The sequence below is a fragment of the Rhamphochromis sp. 'chilingali' genome (assembly GCF_963969265.1).
Source record: "Rhamphochromis sp. 'chilingali' genome assembly, chromosome: 2".
Classification (NCBI taxonomy): Eukaryota; Metazoa; Chordata; class Actinopteri; order Cichliformes; family Cichlidae; genus Rhamphochromis; species Rhamphochromis sp. 'chilingali'.
The window spans coordinates 45050662-45070492 of record NC_137930.1 but is presented as its reverse complement, the minus strand read 5'-3'; the positions used below and the strand labels follow the sequence as shown (position 1 = coordinate 45070492).

The window sequence follows — 19831 nt, the reverse complement described above, 5'->3', positions numbered from 1 at the left end:
CTGTCCCACATACTGTGAAATCAGCTGACCTTGATACCAGCACCACCAGATACAACCGGCTGGGTTTTGTTTCTCTGCAGGATCCATCACATATTTGGAGCGTTCATTCTCAAACTAAAAGCTCACTCCACAGTGGAAAAGTTGTTCCTGCAACTGCTGAAGCTCCACGTCAGCTTATTGCAAGTCCATCGTCATCGAGTTTGATGGTAAAATGCTCAACTAAACAGCATTAGAAGACACATTCACAGCCTGGTACAACAAACAGTTTTATTTCTCTATAGTTTATAAAAGTTGTGGGATACATTTGAACAGCGAAGCTTAAGCTGTTGTGCAAGCCTGCTTCCATTTGCAGTCCACTCACTGTTGGTGACTGTTGGAGCGTTTTGATGGAATTATCAGACAGTTGTTGTGGCTTTCAGTGTGGTGTAAAAAGTTTGTGTTGCAGGTATTGTGAAGTGATATGTTTAATAGTAACTGCTTGCTAACCAAGCTTGCATGTGCTGTCTGACTTAGACATCCCAGATATAGCTCTGAATACAAGTCAACAACTCAGGTCCTTTCCCACTAACCCAGTGCCCAGTCCTGAACTGGTTCTGCATATTTGCACCATTCAAGGATTTGCTGGTCCCTTAGGGTTGGTGACGTCATTAGTTATGCAGATTGTCTCCACTGCGATTTCCTTCCCACAGAAACGACCTAAGCAATGCTCAAGCATGTCTGGATGTGTACCAGCTTCCACAAGGTGCCAAAGCAATGCATCTTAATGATGAACTGTGACTCAGACCTCATCACCAGGGTGCATTAATCTAGCTAAACAAGCTGCTTGAGAAGTTTGTCCAGTTAACAGAACACTAGTCAGAGAAATCAGAATCTATTCATGTGTTTTTGTTCATGAGACTCTTTAAATCTGGACACAGTGTAAGTTTAAACCATTTATTCTGTAGAGTTCAGTTGTAAGGCTTATATTTTAATCTTACACAGCTGATGTGCAATTTACAGACAGGACATGTATTACATCTAATGAAGCAACTGGTGAGAACAGCTGCTAGTTTGCTTTACTTGTATTCCTCAGTGTATAATGACTGCTCAGGCCGCCGCCTCTCCTGTTTGTCACTGATGATGTTTGATTTCACAGAGTCCTGCTTGAATATTGCTCCTTAATCTAATATTGGTAGCAGGCACAATAACAGTGAAATGTAAACAGAGGTCCTAGTTATTAACACATTTCTAAGAAACAATGACAAAATGCGCATTTTAACTACAAGAAAAAGCATTTCTGATTATTTTTTCTAGTTCTAGATATTTTAACTGTTTTCAAGCATTTATTTTAACAAGATGTTGACTACAATACCCCTTAGACTATCTTAATGATCAGTTACTTATAGTGATTTTCCAGAACAAGGCTGATGTGCAGAGCTGTAACACAGAGGGATAAAGCTGATGAATTATATCTCAAAGCAATGGGAAAGAGTTGTTAAAGCTAAGTTATGAAGAGAGGTAATGATGAGTGAGCAGCATTCTGCTGAGAGAGCGCACTACAAATATGTTTGCTTTGAGAGTGTTGACAGAAAGTATAGAGGTCGAAGGGAGTAGCACTGCGTCTTTGTGGACCTAGAGAAGGATATAAGGGCCCAAGAGAGGCACTGTGGTACTGCACGAGGAGTGTCAGAGGATTATGTGAAGCTGGTGAAGGACGTAGGAGGACTGTAAGAGTGCCAGATAGGTTCAAGGTCAGGGATTGACTGAACCCTTTCTTGTTTGCAGTGATGATGGAGAGGTTGACAGATGGCACTGATCTGTAGTGAAAGTAGGGAACAGGTGGAGGTATGCGCTGGACAGAAGAGGGATGAAAGTCAGTAGACAGAATCCAAGTGTGTGGAAGAAAAGGGAACTGGTAGAGCAGTGAAGCTGCTTTAAATAGCCTGCAAAGCAATAGAGTGCAAAAGAAGAGAGTGCAGGCAGGGTGGAGATAAGTGTTGGGTGATTTGTAACACAGGGATACAAATCACCCAGGCTTACAAGGAGGTAGTGAGACCTACTACGATGCAGTTTGGAGATGGTGGGACTAACAAGAAAGGAGGTAAAACTGAATGAGGTTGAGTTGAAATATTTTCCATTGTGAATGACCAGGATGAACAGGATTAAACGATTATATCAGAGGGTTGAGCATTTTGGAGACAAAGTTAGAGAGGCAGGGTTGAGATGGTTTGGACATGGGCAGAGGAGAGATGGTGGATATACTGGATGAAGAATGTTGACTATGGAGCACAGAGAAGATTCATGGATGTAGTGAAGGAGGATATGGTTGCAGAAGAGAATGATAGAGTTAGGGTGAGATGATGCTGATCTTCTGTTAGGACTTCTAAAGGGAGCACCCAAAAGAAAATGATCATTCAAACAGAATCCCTGTAGATACTTAAAAATATAAGGTCATAAATGTAAAACTTTCCTCATAAATACAGTAAGATGCTATGTCTGTTATTAACATTATGGTTTACTTCTAGCCTTTTTAAAAGACTTGGAGAAGATGGCACTAATGTAGGACATCAGTGAAATTGCTGTTGGTCCTGCCCGCATTAATTTTGCACTGTTTCTGAGTCAAATGACAGTGTCCACTCATTTTCCAGCTGCTGTTTTCTACTAAGTAAGGAGATTTAATGATGGAGAGAGAAAACAGCTGAAGGACCATGTTCTGTGCATATGGTGGTACCTCTGGAGCAGAAAGCCTCTAATGAGCAGACAGAAAGTGAGAGAGAAGCTTGTGATACGCTATGTTGAATGAGACTGGCGTGACAACAGCTTACACTGAAAGCACGCAGGGGAAAAGAACGCTGGTCGTACTTTATGTTGTAAATGGTTTGCTGACAAGTGTAAGGTGCCACGAGAACAAATCTAAACAACAAGCTGATAAACTGTGTGGAGAGCTGCTATGTGTTAAACTAGAGGTGTTGAAGGCTTCACAGGAGCAGACCAAAAACCTCCATGCATGTTGATTCAACAAAACTATAAAAGATATTACACATAATTTAAGTTATATTTCAGTATATACTTGGTCAGTCCTTGGGGCCTGTTTAAGCAACAGTTCATCTCCAAACCATCACAACTGGAGCCAGCAGATCAAATGCTAGCCTGTTAGTCTCAATAGTATTTTTTTGTGTTGGTTCAGCAGGAATCTGAAGCATGATTTGACTGATACATTCTCAAAGTAACAGCTACAGACATTCAGCAGTCAGGCTTTAAATGTCTCTGAGTCTGGAAGTTCTTTCCACGTAGCATCCAAAAGAAGAAAAAGATGTGAATTTTTTTGGTGAGGAAAAGAAAAAAGTGTCTGAAAACCTAACAGACCTTCAGAGGGCTCAGAACTAAAGGCAGACTCGAGATTATCAGTTAGATTGTCGTAACAAGACATCAGGTAGAGCTGAGGAGGAACGGGGGGGACTCTGGATGCCCGATATGAGGCGTCAGTCAAGTTTAGTGGTGGCGAGGTCACGTCTGGCCCTTACAGGTGTGCACGTCGACCTGCTGGTGGCAGTCACGGCAGTGGACTGCACAGCACCACTGGAACTTGCACTCGCACTTGGTTGTGCGGCTGATGCGAGACGTGTCGTAGCCACGGCCACAGCACATCACTTCGCAGCCATCTACACCTCGGGATGTCCGGTTGCAGACCCGCCCACCTGTCCCCATCGACCCTGGAGAGAGAGCAAATGAGACGCGGTCAGTGAGAATAAATTTAGCACAGTATGACTATTAATTTAAAATGAGTTTTTGATCTGTGGGACCCACCCTAATGGTGAGAACATAAGTTATTAACAGTGGAAAATCAAAACCTAGACAATGTATCAAAGGAACATAAACACTGAACACTAGTTTAGTAGAGAGTGCAAACACTTTGTCTTCCAAGCTAACATGTTAGAGGTAGGAAAAAGTATTGGGGTCAAATTGTGATGGGTAGACGACTGGGTCACAACATCTCCAAAACTGCGGCTCTGGTGGGGTGTTCCTGGTCTGCAGTGGTCAGTATCTACCAAAACTGGTCCAAGGAAGGAACTTTGGCAAACTAGAGAAAGGGTGATGGGCTGCCGGTCTGATGATTCAGGTTTTTCTCTTGCATCATGTGAATGGCCGGGTCCATATGCGTCACTTACCTGGGAAACACTTGCTACCAGGATGCACTATGGGAAGAAGGCAAGCTTGTGGCGGCAGTGTGACGCTCTGGGCTATGTTCTGCTGTAAAACCTTGGGTCCTCCCATCCATGTGGGTCTTACACCACCTGCCTAAGCATGGTTGCAGATGATGGTATCCCCCCCCCTAATGGCTGTGACTTCTTTCAGCAGGATAATGCATCCTCGGTCATTTAACAGTGTTTCAGGAATGGTTTGGGGAGCACAACAATGAGTATGAGGTGTTGACATAGCCTCCAAATTTCTCAGATCTCATCTGTCTCATCCGGACACCCAAGTCTGATACATCGAGGCCCCACCTGGCAAGAGCGGAGTCCACGCCTCGACGGACAGGACGTTCTGACAGCATGCGTAGTGTGTGCATGTCACTCTGTCTGTAAACACGATAGCTAAAAAAGTTTTAAATTAATTCTGACAACTCTGATACTTTTTAGGGGAGGTAGACTGGGGACATGTTAACAATACTTCCACCAAAGTCTTCAAGGTGAACTCAATGATTTATTGGTAGAAAACTGACAAAAAGCTGTAGAAACTATGATTCTTACAAGTGTGCTGTGTCAACGTATAGAAAGAATGGCATAAAGATTTAAAATGTCACATTTGACCTCTGACCTCACTTCTATATTACACATCAGCCTTTCTTTCAAGTTGACCACAAAATGTGATCTTATAAGTCAAGAGAAAGACAAGGAGCTGCTCCCGAGCGCTGAAACTAAAAACATGGACATAATCAAAATTATAATCATTAGATGTAAACTTTATTCTGCTTTATCGCTACATAGTGTAAAATGCCAAGTTTAAGTCTACTTCGTAATTAAAGGTTCTTAAAAAAATGAGGAAAAGTCTGTATTTACCTTGAAAAGTGTTTTTCTCACCAGTATATTAATCTATCATACTACAGTAGAAGGATCTGCCTTTCTGATCACTTCCTACTGCAGTTTTTCCACTGAATGACATTTATACTCACTAAAAGCAAAAACATGTTTCAGTAGTTTCCTTCCAAAAGGAGATTTACTGATGGAACAGTTTAACACCTACACTGCCTGTGATTTCTAGTTTAAGAAGTGACAACCCTGCTGGGAAATAACTGGGACGTCCTAAAGGAATAAAGGAAAAGTGTTCATGAAGGTAATGGTACTGATGCTTAAAAAATGGACTATAGCATCGTGGAATGTGACTTGGCAGCAGTTGAGCCACAATTTGGCCAATTAGAACGGTTCTATTAGTTTTTAGAAGCCAATAGGAGCAGAGTATAATGCCAGTACGGTGAAGATGAGATTGGGGGGGGGGATAAGTAAGATGAACGAAAGTGAGATGAGAGATTGATGATAGGAGCCATCAGCCTGCACTCCCACACTTCATCAGCTGTTCATTTTACAGGAGACATCCATCGCCCACACACACACACACAGATACTGTACACACTCACTTTCTCCTGAATCCCAACTCCGGTTACCCACACACACACTTTACGTCGCCACAAACACAGTTAGCGTACCCGAGCTTTGTATGCAGAAGGAATAGCTGGAGCTCAATTTATGATGAAGCTGTGTAGGCCTGCAGATTCGACTCAAAACCATCCACAGGAGTTTTTAGAGGGACTTTTATTTAGCAGTTTCAGCAGCTTTGATCCACTGATGTTAAACATGAGCAACAGGAGTGTTTTCAGTCTGCTTTGGATGATCAAGCCCAACAGAATCTCACACGTTTCTATCTAACCGCTGTGAGCAGAGCGTTTGGGTTATAGTGTCTAGATCTCCAGATAACTTCTCTTTGATAGCAGCACAACAAACACAGATGCGCCGGGTGTGGGAAAGGATCATCCCTATGATTTCAGCCAAAATAAAACACATGGGAATGGACGCTTTTGTGACACAATCTGCGCTGAAGTCATACTCTTTCACGGTTTTTGATTTCATGCTCAGCAGACGTCCAGGAAGCCTTCAGAGCGCTAAATTGTAACAAGGTTCTCACGGCCTGGCTTTTATAAAATATCGACTTTTTAATGAGTCATCACAGAGCTGGTAATGCTATTCAAAATATCCAAATAACATCATTTAGGATTTGCGGAGTTCGGGAGTATTGAGTATTGTATTGAGAGAAAGACTTCATCTCTCTTTTTGACTGAGATATTTATGTTTCTGTGTAACAATATTGTTTTTTGCCTTTCTTCCCCCCAAACTTTACCAAGAAGAAGCTGCATCCATATATCTGTCAGATATGTGCAGTTTACAACTCTTCTCTACAATTCTGTTCAATATCTTGTTGCATAATTACACACATTAGTGAAAGTGCAATCAGCCTTTCCTTCTGAATTCTCATTCACATCTTTTCTTCATTTTATGAGTTGAACGACTGTCATTCAGGAGAGACTGAGTGAAGCTGCTGCTCCTCAGCGTCGAAGCATCGAAAGGAGCCCGATGAGGTTGTTTAGCCATCTGACCACGATGCCTCCCAGATGCCTCTTAGTTGAGTCGTCTTGGACACGTAGGTCATTCCATGGAAAATCACTGCCTGCCCCCCACCTGTCCCCCCCTTTGAATAAACTAAAAGGGATGGAGACAGCACAAAAGACACACTACTTGAGAATATTAAAAAAATCAAAAAAGCTGGAAAAAATCAAGTGGAAAAAGTACCAAATTTCAACCCAGCCCTATGCAGGTTGACAGAGGCTAAAATATTGTGTGACTTCTTCAAATGTGTCGATTATTCTAATTATTAGCAGAATGAAGAGCATATTCTGAGAGAGTCATGAATGAATCTTTTCAGATTTGACTGATTTTATATGGAATGAGCCATGTCCTGGCAGGAGCTGAACCTGGGGATATTAGATATCTTGGACTGGTTATTTATACACATGCACCTGATGGATCATATTACAGTAGAAAAGACTGTTATAACAATAAGCTATGTGCTGAAAGAGGTCACAGCCATTAGGGGATGTGCACCTTTGCATGGCAGTAACATCATCCTGAGGACCCTCGTCTGCCAGAGTGACAACAAACTGATGACTAAGTCCTTGAAGAACATGGTGCTCATATATTTGCTAGTTCAAACAGCTTGCATTTAAGTCTTTATTTACTTTACTTTTTTGTTTTTGAAATTGTTTATGTTTGATCCATTTACTGGTGGTTTTAAAAAAAAAAAGATCGTTTCCACAATCTAGATTTTGTTGATGTGAGGCTTGAGAAAAAGCTTTTTATGATCAAAGTAGTTCTGGTGTAACCGATAACGCTGCAGTCGTTCGTTGCTTTTAATCTCACAGCCTTTTCACTTCAACATCTTGATAAAGCTGCTGTGAAACATCTGAACTTTAGTGCTGTTGAGCTGCAGATGTTCAGCCAGCAGAGGACTGCTGCTCTGCTGGGCAGGTGTGACTGTTACTGTCTGACTGTAAAGCACAAGTGTTACTGAAAAAGAATGCATGTGTGTGTTCTGCTGACTTCTCCTGTATAAATAAAGGTTTAGAAAAAATTGGCTTCAAGTACCATCTCAAACATTGTTCTGGAATTTGCTCGTGTTTACATTCTGCTTCGCTCTGCGTGTACGCTCCTTCTGCACCATTCCCTCGCCAGGTAATATGTCTGGACATGACCCGAAGCCCTCCCCTCTCTGGCAGCGTGCCCGCCCGTCATCCAAAGTATGCAGCACTGCTAGGGGTGACATCACGGCCAGAGTCTTCCTCACAGCCCTCGATCGCCCTGCGTCTGCTTATTGAATTAAGATGAGGGGGCGCCGAGAGATGAGTTTAGCACCTGAGATTCAGGGCTGAGGGAAATTGATTTCACACTTTAAAGAGGCACAGAGGGGCCGTCTCGCTATCTCTGTGGGCCCCGAGCCTGTTTGTGGTTTGTGTGTGAGAACAGATTTAGTCTGTTTCTTTCCATGAGTGAAGGCGAGTTTGCATGTCTTTCAGAGCGCGTGCACGTGTGTGTGTCTGTGTGTGTGTGTGTTGGGAGAAAGGCTGATTACTTTTCATGGTTGTGCAACCAAAAAGAGGGAGCAGGTGACTCTACATACAGTACATGTTATGATTGAGAGCGAGTTTGTAAGTCTGTGGTTGTCTCATGGGAGTTGGTCTTTAAAGAAGGCGTATGTTACGTTCTCATGAGAGGCCCACTGTGTGTGTGTGTGTGTGTGTGTGTGTGTGTGTGTGTGTGTGTGTGTGTGTGTGTGTGTGTAACCTCACCCTGCTTACATGTACACATCCCATAAAACTTCCATGTCTGCTGTAATGCCTCAACTTGTTCCCAAAAGCAGGGCCTAAGACCTCCAGGGGCCTTTAGACAAAGCAGGATTAGGTGCTTAGTGCAGTAACTTCAGATTTAAACCTGAGTTTTCAGTGTCAGGAAAGTGGTTCATGCCTTGTTTGAGTACCCTGCCACTGTAACTTTTACTACAGATCTAATAAGAGTATCTTATATTTGAGAGAAGATATCAACATGTTCAAAACCACTGACCCATCAATTCTCTGGAAAACAGAATCACCATTCCTAGAAGATCCTGTGCACAGTCAGAGGATCTACAGTTCTACAGACCATCTAAGGTTTTTGTGTGTTTCACATAAGCATCAATAGGAAATCTAATCTTCTGAAGAACAACTTCATAGTTTTCATTTTTTACTTCTTGTGAACAAAAACTATCACAGCCCAGCCGAGGGTGAGTTTGATCTGTTAGAGAGAGGCAGACATAAATCAGGAGCTGAAAGCCAAAACAAAAGCTTCACTGAGATACGAAACTCAGTTACCTTGTACTATTAACAGCTGTGAAGCCAAAACTGAACTTAAAACTTGATAGACTGCACAGCTGTTAATGAGCTGCAGTTATTATTGTGTTGTATGCTACTGGAGAGAAATTAACCGCACATGTGCCATGTTCTCTGAATTCCCACCAGCCAAAAACTGTGCGATCCGACAGCAGTTTCTGAATGATTTTCAGTGATAACAGGTTCATATAAAGTACTGACAGAATGCAATAATAATTTATTCATAACATTTTGTGCATGTATGTATTTAAATAAGATGTTTGTCACATCCATCCACTTGCATTTGTTTTATTCTCTAAATCTGCTGCACCTGCTTTTGTTTGCTGTGGTAAAACTCATTATTCTTTATTTTCAGTTATTTAAGAGAGACGATCATGTGATGTACAGCAGTTTAATTATTTCTCTGAGGGCGGAAATTATATTTTATGATAAAAGTTCATTTTTCTTAGTATATGCTGTCAATTATAATTCTTTGGAATCTGCAAAAATCTGTAATGGCAGATCCCATTAGTCAGAAATAATAATGGAATAGGTATGTCACTGTGCTAAAGCATCACAAAACTGTTTTTATTACTATTGTTTTATTTTTCTAGGTTGGGTGGTTTCATGTGAATTGAGTGAAAATCTTTAAGGGCACTTAAAAAGCTTAAAACTTTCAAAAATACCACTGGGCTGAAATACAGCACACAGATGTACTGAGCTGTTTTACAATAATCACTACAGCACGGCTGGACATTTGTGTAACACCAATTTGTCCACCAATAGTGGAGAGATTCAGCCGCCCAAGTTAACAAAAACACTCTCGTATTTACAGCGGCAGCAAAGGCCAAGCTTTCTGAGGAAATGGCTAAAACAACAGCACTCATTCAAAAACAGTGCCACATGGTGGTGAAAGTTACAGCTAACATCAGTCACTAACAGAAAGCAAAAAAACCCAAAACAAATAACACAACAAAAATAACAGAAAAAAAAACTTTCACGATTTAGTGAGATTAAAAAATTATGTTTTTGCTCATGAGAATATTCACTGCTCCTACCTCCCAGGAAGTCTCTCACTTCTAAATTTCTCAATGAATGATTAAATTGTAAAAAAGAAAGAAATTATGTCTGGGTGGAGTGTTTCGGCACACACACACACACACACACACACACACCTCTAAAATGTGTGTGTTTGGTGCTCTGCCACTGAAATCTCTCCCATTTTGCAGGCCAATCATGCCCTCAGGTGTGTGTGTGTGTGTGTGTGTGTGTGTGTGTGTGTGTGTGTGTGTGTGTGTGTGTGTGTGTGTGTGTGTGTGTGCGCGTGCGTGCGTGCGTGCGTGTGTTTCTCCAGCACTGGTGATTTATAATGATGTGTAGTCCTCTAAGATTTCAGCCTACAGAAGTGTGTAATGGGTCTTAAACTGGCTGATACCCGATCGCCACGGATCATCTGCCGCCTGTCAGGCATTCACCTCCACCTCAAGACACTCTCTCATGGCCTTTATCTTCATTCTCTCATAAGCTTTTCAAACGCAAACATTTTCTTTCTCACGCTTGCTCTGCTGTTGTAGCTTTACATTGCCCTCACACGAACACGCTTATGACACACACACCCAGAGCCACCGTAGTTGCTGAAACACAACTACATTTTATGTCATCTAAAGTTAAAGATCAGTTTTCAGTGTGGATGCTTCTTCAAATCTGAACGGCAAAGGAAAAAACATTTTTTGCTTCCTTGAAGTTTTGAGAAACAGGACAGCAAAATAACATTTTTGCACTTTGAAACATTCACTAACAGCCTCGGTGGCTGAAAAATATTCCTAAACTGCAAAAAACAGAAGATCCTCTGAATCTGGCTCCAAAAGTAATCCGTGCTCATAGACTCGCCGTGTTAAAATGACCAACAGAAATAAACATGTTTACAGCCCGTTTGTGCCTTTGGAGCACTAACACGGTGAAGAGGCTCATTCTGGAGTATTTGTAATGGAATTATCTGACAAATAATAAGGTCTGCCGTGCGGTGCAGCCCACCCAAGAAATCTGTTTTCAGTTGTAGCAAGTTACACTACAATTATGGAAAACTGCTAGTCTGTTACTCAGTGTACTAATTAGAGTTAGCGGTTAACATGGCAGTAGCCAAAAACCTAACACTGAAGCAGATTTCGAAACCAATGGTTGACATCCCAGTGACTGCTTGACACAGACAGCGGGTCTATGAAACACGTGATGCTTAACAGTCCTCGGCTGTATATTGTGTATGAAAGACTCAAAGTGTGTTTTTGTCAGTACATGTATGGTACTGCTGACATGGCAAGAAGTTGCCTGCCAAAAGAAGAGTGCTTTTTCACACTCACCAGTGTGGACTGTTTAGACTTGGCAGTGTGAGTAACGCATGTTTCACGCATTCTGAAAGCTGGAATTGCCAGCTTTCAAATTTCTAACTTCCAACTGGATCAAATGCACCATTCGATCCAGTGTGATCAGTGTGATGGTGTGAACAGTGGTCCACTGGGACTACAGGTGCGGGTGGAGGTGGGTTTGTTAGGTGTGCGTGCTTTGGTCCCAGAAAAGTCATGGGAAAAAACCCCAAAACAAAACAAAAAAACCCACTTTAACACGTTCTGGTACACAATGGTGACAGTAAAAGTAGAAGATGGACACGTTTGAGATGCCAGCAAAGTGGAAGTGTTTTAGAGATGCAGTTCAATCAGCTTCTTGAAATCAAGCATATGAAAATCTGTTCACACCACCTCCTCTTTTAAGGATACCAACCAGCTGTGCTGTTCAAGTGATGCACTTAAGTTCCAGAGTATTTACTCTGGTTTATTAAATTGAGTAAATTAGAGCATTTAGGCTTGTTTGACCAGATTACAAATCAACATTTTTCAGCATGTAATTTGGAAGTGATTAAACAAACCTCTAAATGGTCTGAACTGGATGTTTATGTGTCTTTGACAGGTACGTTTTCCACTCACTGCTTACTGGGATCCAACAGATCCAAATGGTAAAGGTCAGTGTTTACCTGACTCGTGGTCCCGTATGCAGTAGTCTGGTGAGTCCTCCAAGTAGACGAGGTCATTCTTGCTGGGACGTTTGAAGTGTGTGTGAGCGGCCGTAAAGCCTGTGCCATACTGATTCACTGCAACCTGCACGGCACCGTTGTACCTTTTCCGTAGATGGTCACCTGTGCGGCGGAAGTCAGCCATGGCCAACCAGCAGGTCCTGATGCTGCATGACCCACTGACACCATGACATTTACACTCCAGTGTCATGAAGCGCTTCACAGCCTGGGGAGCACAACAGTAAACAGATTTAGTAGAACTGGTGAGTGAATGGTACTAATTTAAGATTTTAAAGCCCAAGATACAAATGTAATGATGTTATGTAGATCTAAAAACAGTCAAATTCATTTTCAGCGTTTTATCAATGTGTTTCTAATTCTGAGATTCTTAAAATGTTGGATGAAAATGTAAAAGTTATGTAATTTTAGTGTCTCCGGCAAAACTGAAGGACTTTAAAGTCAGTTATCCATTCAGTGCTTCCTCACCTTCCTGCCAGCTCTGTTGTTGTGCAGGTTCATGAGTGCACGGGCATCCCTCTCCTTCCTCTCCTTGGCATCCACGAAGGCTTGGCTGAAGCGTATGGCATGCTCCACATGGTCACTACAGCCTCCCCAGTTGAAGGAGCCTTTGGCATCCTGTGATGAGCCCTTCTTGGTGGGATCACAGGAGCAAGAATCCAACTCACCTTGGCTGCAGGCTTGGGCCAGTGTGTAAACCACTCCAGCTGAGGAGATAGCGTAGACAAAGGCCACCTCACGGCTACCTTCACAGAGAGAATTATTTTTTTATTATGCAAAAAAAAAAAGTTTAATTACTCAGTTTTTACCCAAATACCGGTAAACAGGAGCCAAAAACCTTGTTGATTTCAGCTATTTGTGGGAGTCTCTCATTTGTCAGTTAACACTAGTGCTGGTAAACTAGCTAGTTTAGCAAGGTACAGCTGTAATTCACTGTAATAGCAAATAAGACGCCAATATTGGCTAGTGGAAAAACAGGCTTACTGTAAAATAAAATTTACTGATTGGTGAAAATGAAATTGTCCTTAGTTTCCTTTAATATAATCAAATGCTCAGCACAAACAAGTAAACACCTGTCAAAGATGAGTAATACTAGAAATGCCCTTTATTCTCAATACAATTTGAAGAGTTGAGTTTATTTTAAAAATTTCTCTGCATATCTTTAATTAAATTTCCTTTTTTTTGCACTGGGCTGTAAATATTTTTACTCTTTAAATCTCAGAATTTTCATATTACAGTCTGTGGGGAATCCTCAGACTGCATTTTTGACACTTCTGCATCAGCTTTATTTTTTTATTTTTTAGCCCCTAAAACGATTGACATTTACACATCTGCCACAAATGCATTCAGTAACATCATTTATAATTGAGAATTGTTATTTTTCCCCATTGTTGAGAGTGGATCAGTCAGCCGCCTACTGCATATACGGTACGATATATACACCCGTGTCTGTTGCTGTCTGCTATAGGCTTTTATTCAAAGCATGAAAAAAATACGTCATCTCCAAGATGGATAAACAGCTAACATTTACCAGCAGTGCCCTGATAAGGAGCTCTTATCTCCTTCTGCATGTATCTGATGAAAGATCCGAGCAGGATCAAAGGCTCAGGTGGGGAAAGGGTGTGTGTTGCATCTAACCCCTGCCAAGGACTTGTAACACACATGGTAAATGGCCTGTATTTGTATAGCGCTTTACTTAGTCCCTAAGGACCCCAAAGTGCTTTACACTACATTCAGTCATTCACACACACATTCACACACTGGTGATGGCAAGCTACAGTGTAGCCACAGCCACCCTGGGGCGCACTGACAGAGGCGAGGCTGCCGGACACTGGCGCCACCGGGCCCTCTGACCACTACCAGTAGACAACGGGTGAAGTGTCTTGCCCAGTGTCTTGTTTAGAACTGCAACTACTGATCACATCCATAAGCTTAAGTTTCCTAAATGTTAAGAGGTCAACCCTGATGCTTTTACCTCAAAGTCAAAAGAAACACTTTTCACCTGCTGAATTAAATGCAGGATGATCTCAGCATCACAGCTGAGAGGAACACCTGCAGACAGAAATCAGGGCCAAACTAAATATATGAAAGCCTATTTTTACAAGAACAAGCCACTTAAAATGTATAATCATTTAGAGCCATCAGTGTGCACTTCAAATAAATATTTAAAAACAGCCTTCAAGCTCCATCTAAGATAGTACATTTCTGCTACGTAAGAGAAATAAATATAGGAAACAGCATTCAGGTACACAGCTGTTAAAATAAAGACAATTTATTTCCCCCCCTATTAAAAAATGTAATGTAAAGAAGCAAACTTGATGTTTTCATCTGATAAATTACATTTTTAAAAAAGCATTCTTGACATTGTTTCAAGCTCCTTTTCTGCCTGTGTGGGTTAACAACACAATGTTAGATATGTTATCATATTTTATATTATATCATTGATGGCAATGAATTAATTCATTCACTTATGAAAATTCTAATTAATTTAACCTATAAGGGATTCCTCTAAATACGTTAAATGTGTTAAAACAAAGTCAGTAAGACTAATGAAACTCAAGTATCACAGTAGCACTAGAAAAAAAGAAGAAGCTCCCAGCTCTGCCAAGCACACACAGTGATATCAGTATGTGGGTGTCTGGGTCCAGCAGATAAGTTGAGCGTGCCTAACAAAGTTAATAAGGAGGACGCTGAGAGAACACGACAACAGGGAGGGAGAGCTCCTGTGTAATTGTTTGAAATTAGCCTACTGACACTGACAAGAAGGCGCTTCAGACGGGGCCTCAGTGTGCCATGATAATGCTGTGTGACATGGCCGGCGCCTGGCTGGGAGGTCCAAATACCACATGGCTGATTAGAGGCCCAGACATAAAACTAAGTCGTAGGATCCGCATCACAGGTTAAATCTCGGGGCATGGGAGAGGAACATCAGGTCGCCAGGTCCTGATGATCCTCCACAGGCAATATATTTAAAAAAAAACAAGAAAGAAGATGTTTCAGCTTGCCCTCGTTGGAGGTACAGACTGATTTTAGCTGCTGAGATTTGCCATCACATGACAAATTGGACGGGACGTTTTTGTTCAGACTCCAATCTGTAACAAACAGTGACAGGCAGCTTACTGATACTCACCGTTTGGTTTCCGACGCTGTTCACACTTTATTGCTTTGGAAGAGTCATTTGTAATACTCCCCACACCCACCACTCTCACCAGAAATACATGAAGAGGAAAAACTGCCTGTGTCCTCTCTGGATTTCTGAAACTCTCAATAAATCAAGTGTCTTCTCCAGCAAATCACCAGAGAGGATAAACAGTGCTAATAAACTGAAGTAGCTCTTGAAAGTGGTGGGATTACTTCTATTTCAAAAAAGTCTCAAATTTCTGCAGTTTGTCATTTGAACGAGCTGAGCGGAGAGTAATTAGCTCTGCTCAGACAGCAGCCCAAGGGAATCGAAGGGACACCAAAACACTGTGATGACACCAAATCAGTCATGAAGTCACTGACTCTACAGACACTGAAATCTGCATAACACTGTAACAAGTTAATTAGTTATTACTGATTAATCTTGTATACTAAATAAATAAATAAAAAAACCACACACCTAACAATTAAAATTCCAATCAAATGAGATAAAAGCTGGAGTTTCTCTCTCATCAGTTACTGGGTGACATTTTTGTTGAATAAATTATTTGAATTATTATATCAGAATTATTACGGATACATTTCTCCAGCCATGGCAAATTGTTTTAGTAGGACATTTGTCCACCGGCCTTAAACAAAATACTGAGTAACACGATAGCAACCCAACACAAGAAAATGAGGAAGAGACCAGTTGGCTGCAGTGACGTGAGAAATGCACGATTGTAAAGTGAGACGAGGTGTGGAATGCAATCCACCTCTGTCGACAAAAAGGAGCATGTCTGCAGAGCAACTATCAGTTTTCCAGAAATCTTCTGAGTGGCAGTAAATCTGCCCGACACTCTAAAAACTTTTGTTTGTGCAGATTTGTCACTTTAATTTAAAGACATATGTCAAACATGTTTTCGATGTAACACACGATCATGCAGCGGTTCATCTTCAGGGAGTGCCAGCAGACCTGGTAATGTAAGCCTGCATGTGCTATAGCAGGCACTCTGCTTCAGTGTTCTTACCTATGCAGCGATTACGGGAAAGACAGCCCGTCAGACTGATACTTTATAAAAACTCTCTGTACCCTCTTCACTGTATCTTATAATGATTAATATAAGGATGAGCATATATATATATATATATATATATATATATATATATAGTAAGAAGATAATCATATTTTTAAAAAGAAGAAATAATTATTCAAAAAAATCACATCTGTGACCAACATTATGCTTTTATCCACATTGGATAAACTATTTAGTTCACAGCTTTATTTAACTTTCACCTGATGGATTCAGTAGCACAAAGAGAAATAGACAAGACTTTTTTTTAAAGTGGGTCCAAACAGACTAAACTGTGAGTTTATTTTTAATTTCTCAGCCGTCTAATCAACATGTAACCTTCATTTTCATGGCAGAACCCCTGGACCTTCTTTGAACTTTATATCGAAACTTTTTTTTTTAAAATGTAAATGTTACTTTTTTCATGTTAAGGTAGAATGAAGGTCCTACTGTATTTTGGCTTTAACACTCCTGAAACTCACTGCGTAGCAGCAGACGTCCAAAGAGATTGTGGTCCCTGGCTGTGGTGTTGCAGTTCCAGCGGTGGTTGCGGAACTGGTACTGGCACTCTGAGATCCAGTCCTTCATCCCAGCCCCGATGGCCTGCATCACTTTGGGGTACTGGCGGCACAGCTGGCGCTGCTTATTCACCAGTCCAGGGATGTTGTCGCACATCACCTGGGAGCCCAGGGTGCCCATGTACCTGTAGAGTGGGAGGGTAAATGTCAAGACAGATGAGTACTTGCAGGGATGTTTCTGGATCACTTTAGTAAAGGATAAAATCGAATAATTTTGTATGTAACCCAACGTGTGTAAAGGCAGCTGTGGATATATTAAAGCTTTGTAAGGTAATTGAAGACCTTTACTTTATATTAATGCATAAAATAAGAATGCTAGAGGGTGTATTCTTCAGAGGTATCTGTTGGAATCACTCCTAACAAGTCCACACTCCCTTTTACCTGCAGAACAAGATGATGAAAGACTGATGGGCTGCACTGAAGATTAAAGACACAAAGCAGCAGCAACAAAAAAGGAATTATCTCTCCAAATACCATCTCAGTATCACAGGGTACGAAGTAAGGAATTTGGAAACAGGAGCTTTGCAAATATTAATTAGAGATTCAAGAGAAGGATAGCAAATAAAGAGAAATTAAATTATATCAAATGACTTCAGCCTGGAAACTAATCTGTCCAAATATTCAACAAGCTGCAAAAATAATTATGCAAGCCATGGGGGGAATTTAGTCACTCACTGTGGGAACATTTTTGTTAAGATAAAAGGGTGCATATGGAACTGTTTTTTTTAACCAATAATTTACCGATGACAGAATAAGACAACACATTTGAAAGATTATTATAATAGCACATAACCCACGTGCACAAAGTCTTACACTAGCGTTCATTTAAACAAATATGTAAATGTTAAATAATAATAATACTTACCACCAGGACGCATCGATCTCAGCTGTGAGCCAGCAGATTGCTACAGATAAATAAAAACATATTCCGCTTGGCAATAAGTGCATATTAACCAAACGCTGTTTCTTTATGGGTCTGGACGGAGCATTTCCACAGATGACAGGAAAAAATTAATAAAACAGAAGCTGAAAGTTGAATCGCCGAGTTAAACTCGCTTTAAAAATGTATTACAAGACAGTCGGAGGACAGACGGTTTGCTCGTAAAAGTCATGGCTGGCTGGGATTCTGCACAGTGGCAAAGCGCTTCTGAAGAAAAGGTTAAGAGCGACTGTCTTAATAGTCCAGAGCAGATTCTCAGGGGAGATACGCGGATGCTGTGCTATCAGGTTCAGATTGCTTTACACAAGGAGTGGGCAGAGTCCCGTCTCAGGAATGAGGTGAAGAAACGAGATGTCTGAGAGTATCTGTTCAGGCTGGTTTGACATCAGACGGGTTTGGCCCGTTTCCAGACCGGAGCTCCGCACCTCTGAGATGTGGTCCAAGTTGATGGGCTCTTCATTCAAATCGCACCGATGAGACGCGCGCAGAGAAGGAGCTAGCTGTGGGAGGATTCACACTCCACGCTTAACCAATGTCAGACACCACAGGAAAAATGCCCAAACCCGCTTAGATTCAAAATCGGGGGACAGGATGATGAATGGAGTTGATGTGCCAGTCCAAAAAAAACAGGCTACAAAAAAACCCAAAAAAACCTTTTACGCACAAAAGATAAACATTATGATTTTTAAATGTTTTTCTCACAGGACTCCGTAGAGCTCAACAGAGAAAAACTCTGGCATATGGTGTAGCGGTGTAATTGATAAGCATAAAGACCCTTTAAGAAAATAAATCAAACTAGTGTTTTGTTTATGTTGAGCGCCCATTGCCATAGCCATATCCCACACAGGTGAATAATATCTCAGATTCCTCACGCATGACGCACTGCTATTTTTACAGCCTCATACAAACTATCACTCTAATAACTCAGGAATGATGGCTTAAAAAAGGAGGAAAAAACTGGGCACCGATTCTCCCAGAGCAGCACCTAAAGGTGATGTGTCCATTTCAATTGGATTATCCATGTCAGTCTTTTTGATGTGTCCCGGTGAAGTCTGTACCACTGTCACACAGCGTTTCCTCCATCTTTGATCTAGCCCGGGGTGTATCTGGAGGTCTGGAGACTTTGACCAGATGAGATTAATGGGCAAATTGGATTGTTCCCATGATCCCCGTGGAAGAAACCCATAAAACAACAAGAAGATTTAGAGCGTTCTCACTGCTCTCATCAGGACTTTGAACACAACTTTATTTTTGCAGCAGCGGTAGTTGTAATAAGCCTGTGATATAAATCCAATTTTATGGGAGTAATTTGTTCACTTCCTTACCAAATCGCATTAAGGTCACAGTTTCATTGCATGTTTTACGGACAGAAAGGTATTTTTGATAATACTTGCGCACAATAAAGTTTGTGAACACTGAAAAGGAAATGGCACAAAATCAGACAATAAGGACTTTGAAGAGTTTGTGATTTTTAAACGTATCAGCTGGACATTTGAAAATATTCAACCAGCAAAAGCTAAATCTGGTCATTAACATCACAGGAATCCACTTGAATCATTTTTGAAATACAGATTGGATTTCTTTCTGCGATTTAGGGAGAAAACTGATATCACTTTCACACCTATGGTTTGTTTGCCAGACTCAGTTTAGCTACCAGCAAGAAGAAAAAGCACTCTGCCCCCTTCTATTGTTAGAAAATTCACCTATGGCTCCTATAAATGTGATGATTTCCTCTTACAAAATAACCTAGTGCAACAAAAAAAAAACCTCTGATAAACTACTCGGAGAAACTTGGCATTGCATCCTTCTGTATATTTGGGAGAGCAGGCTTCACATTTCCACATGCCTCTAGGTTTTCTTATAGACTGTATATTACAAAGGATCAAGCAGTCGGTCTAAGGACAGCGACTTTGCAAAGCCTTACACCTGTAGTCTTTAAGATGATCAGCAGGGTGCAAAAAGAAGCCCTGTGAAAAAAATGAGCCCACTACCCCAAAAACTTGTAACTTCAACAAACACTTTCCTGATGAATTTATGGTCTCAGTCTGTCACTTTAAGTTTATTGTCACTTTTAGTTGAAAATGGAAAACAAATAGACATGCATGTCAC

General features: G+C 41.2%; 1 protein-coding gene across 1 annotated transcript; it reads right to left on the bottom strand.

The window, feature by feature from the left end:
• Positions 1–105: 105 nt before the first annotated feature.
• Positions 106–18340, bottom strand: wnt2 (wingless-type MMTV integration site family member 2). The gene is made up of 5 exons (XM_080876321.1): positions 17648–18340; positions 16687–16907; positions 12480–12757; positions 11955–12219; positions 106–3692 (listed from the first exon to the last, which is right to left on the bottom strand). Exons 1-5 carry the CDS (start codon positions 17728–17730, stop codon positions 3487–3489), a joined length of 1053 nt encoding a protein of 350 aa, XP_080732447.1. The 5' UTR covers positions 17731–18340; the 3' UTR covers positions 106–3486.
• Positions 18341–19831: the final 1491 nt, after the last annotated feature.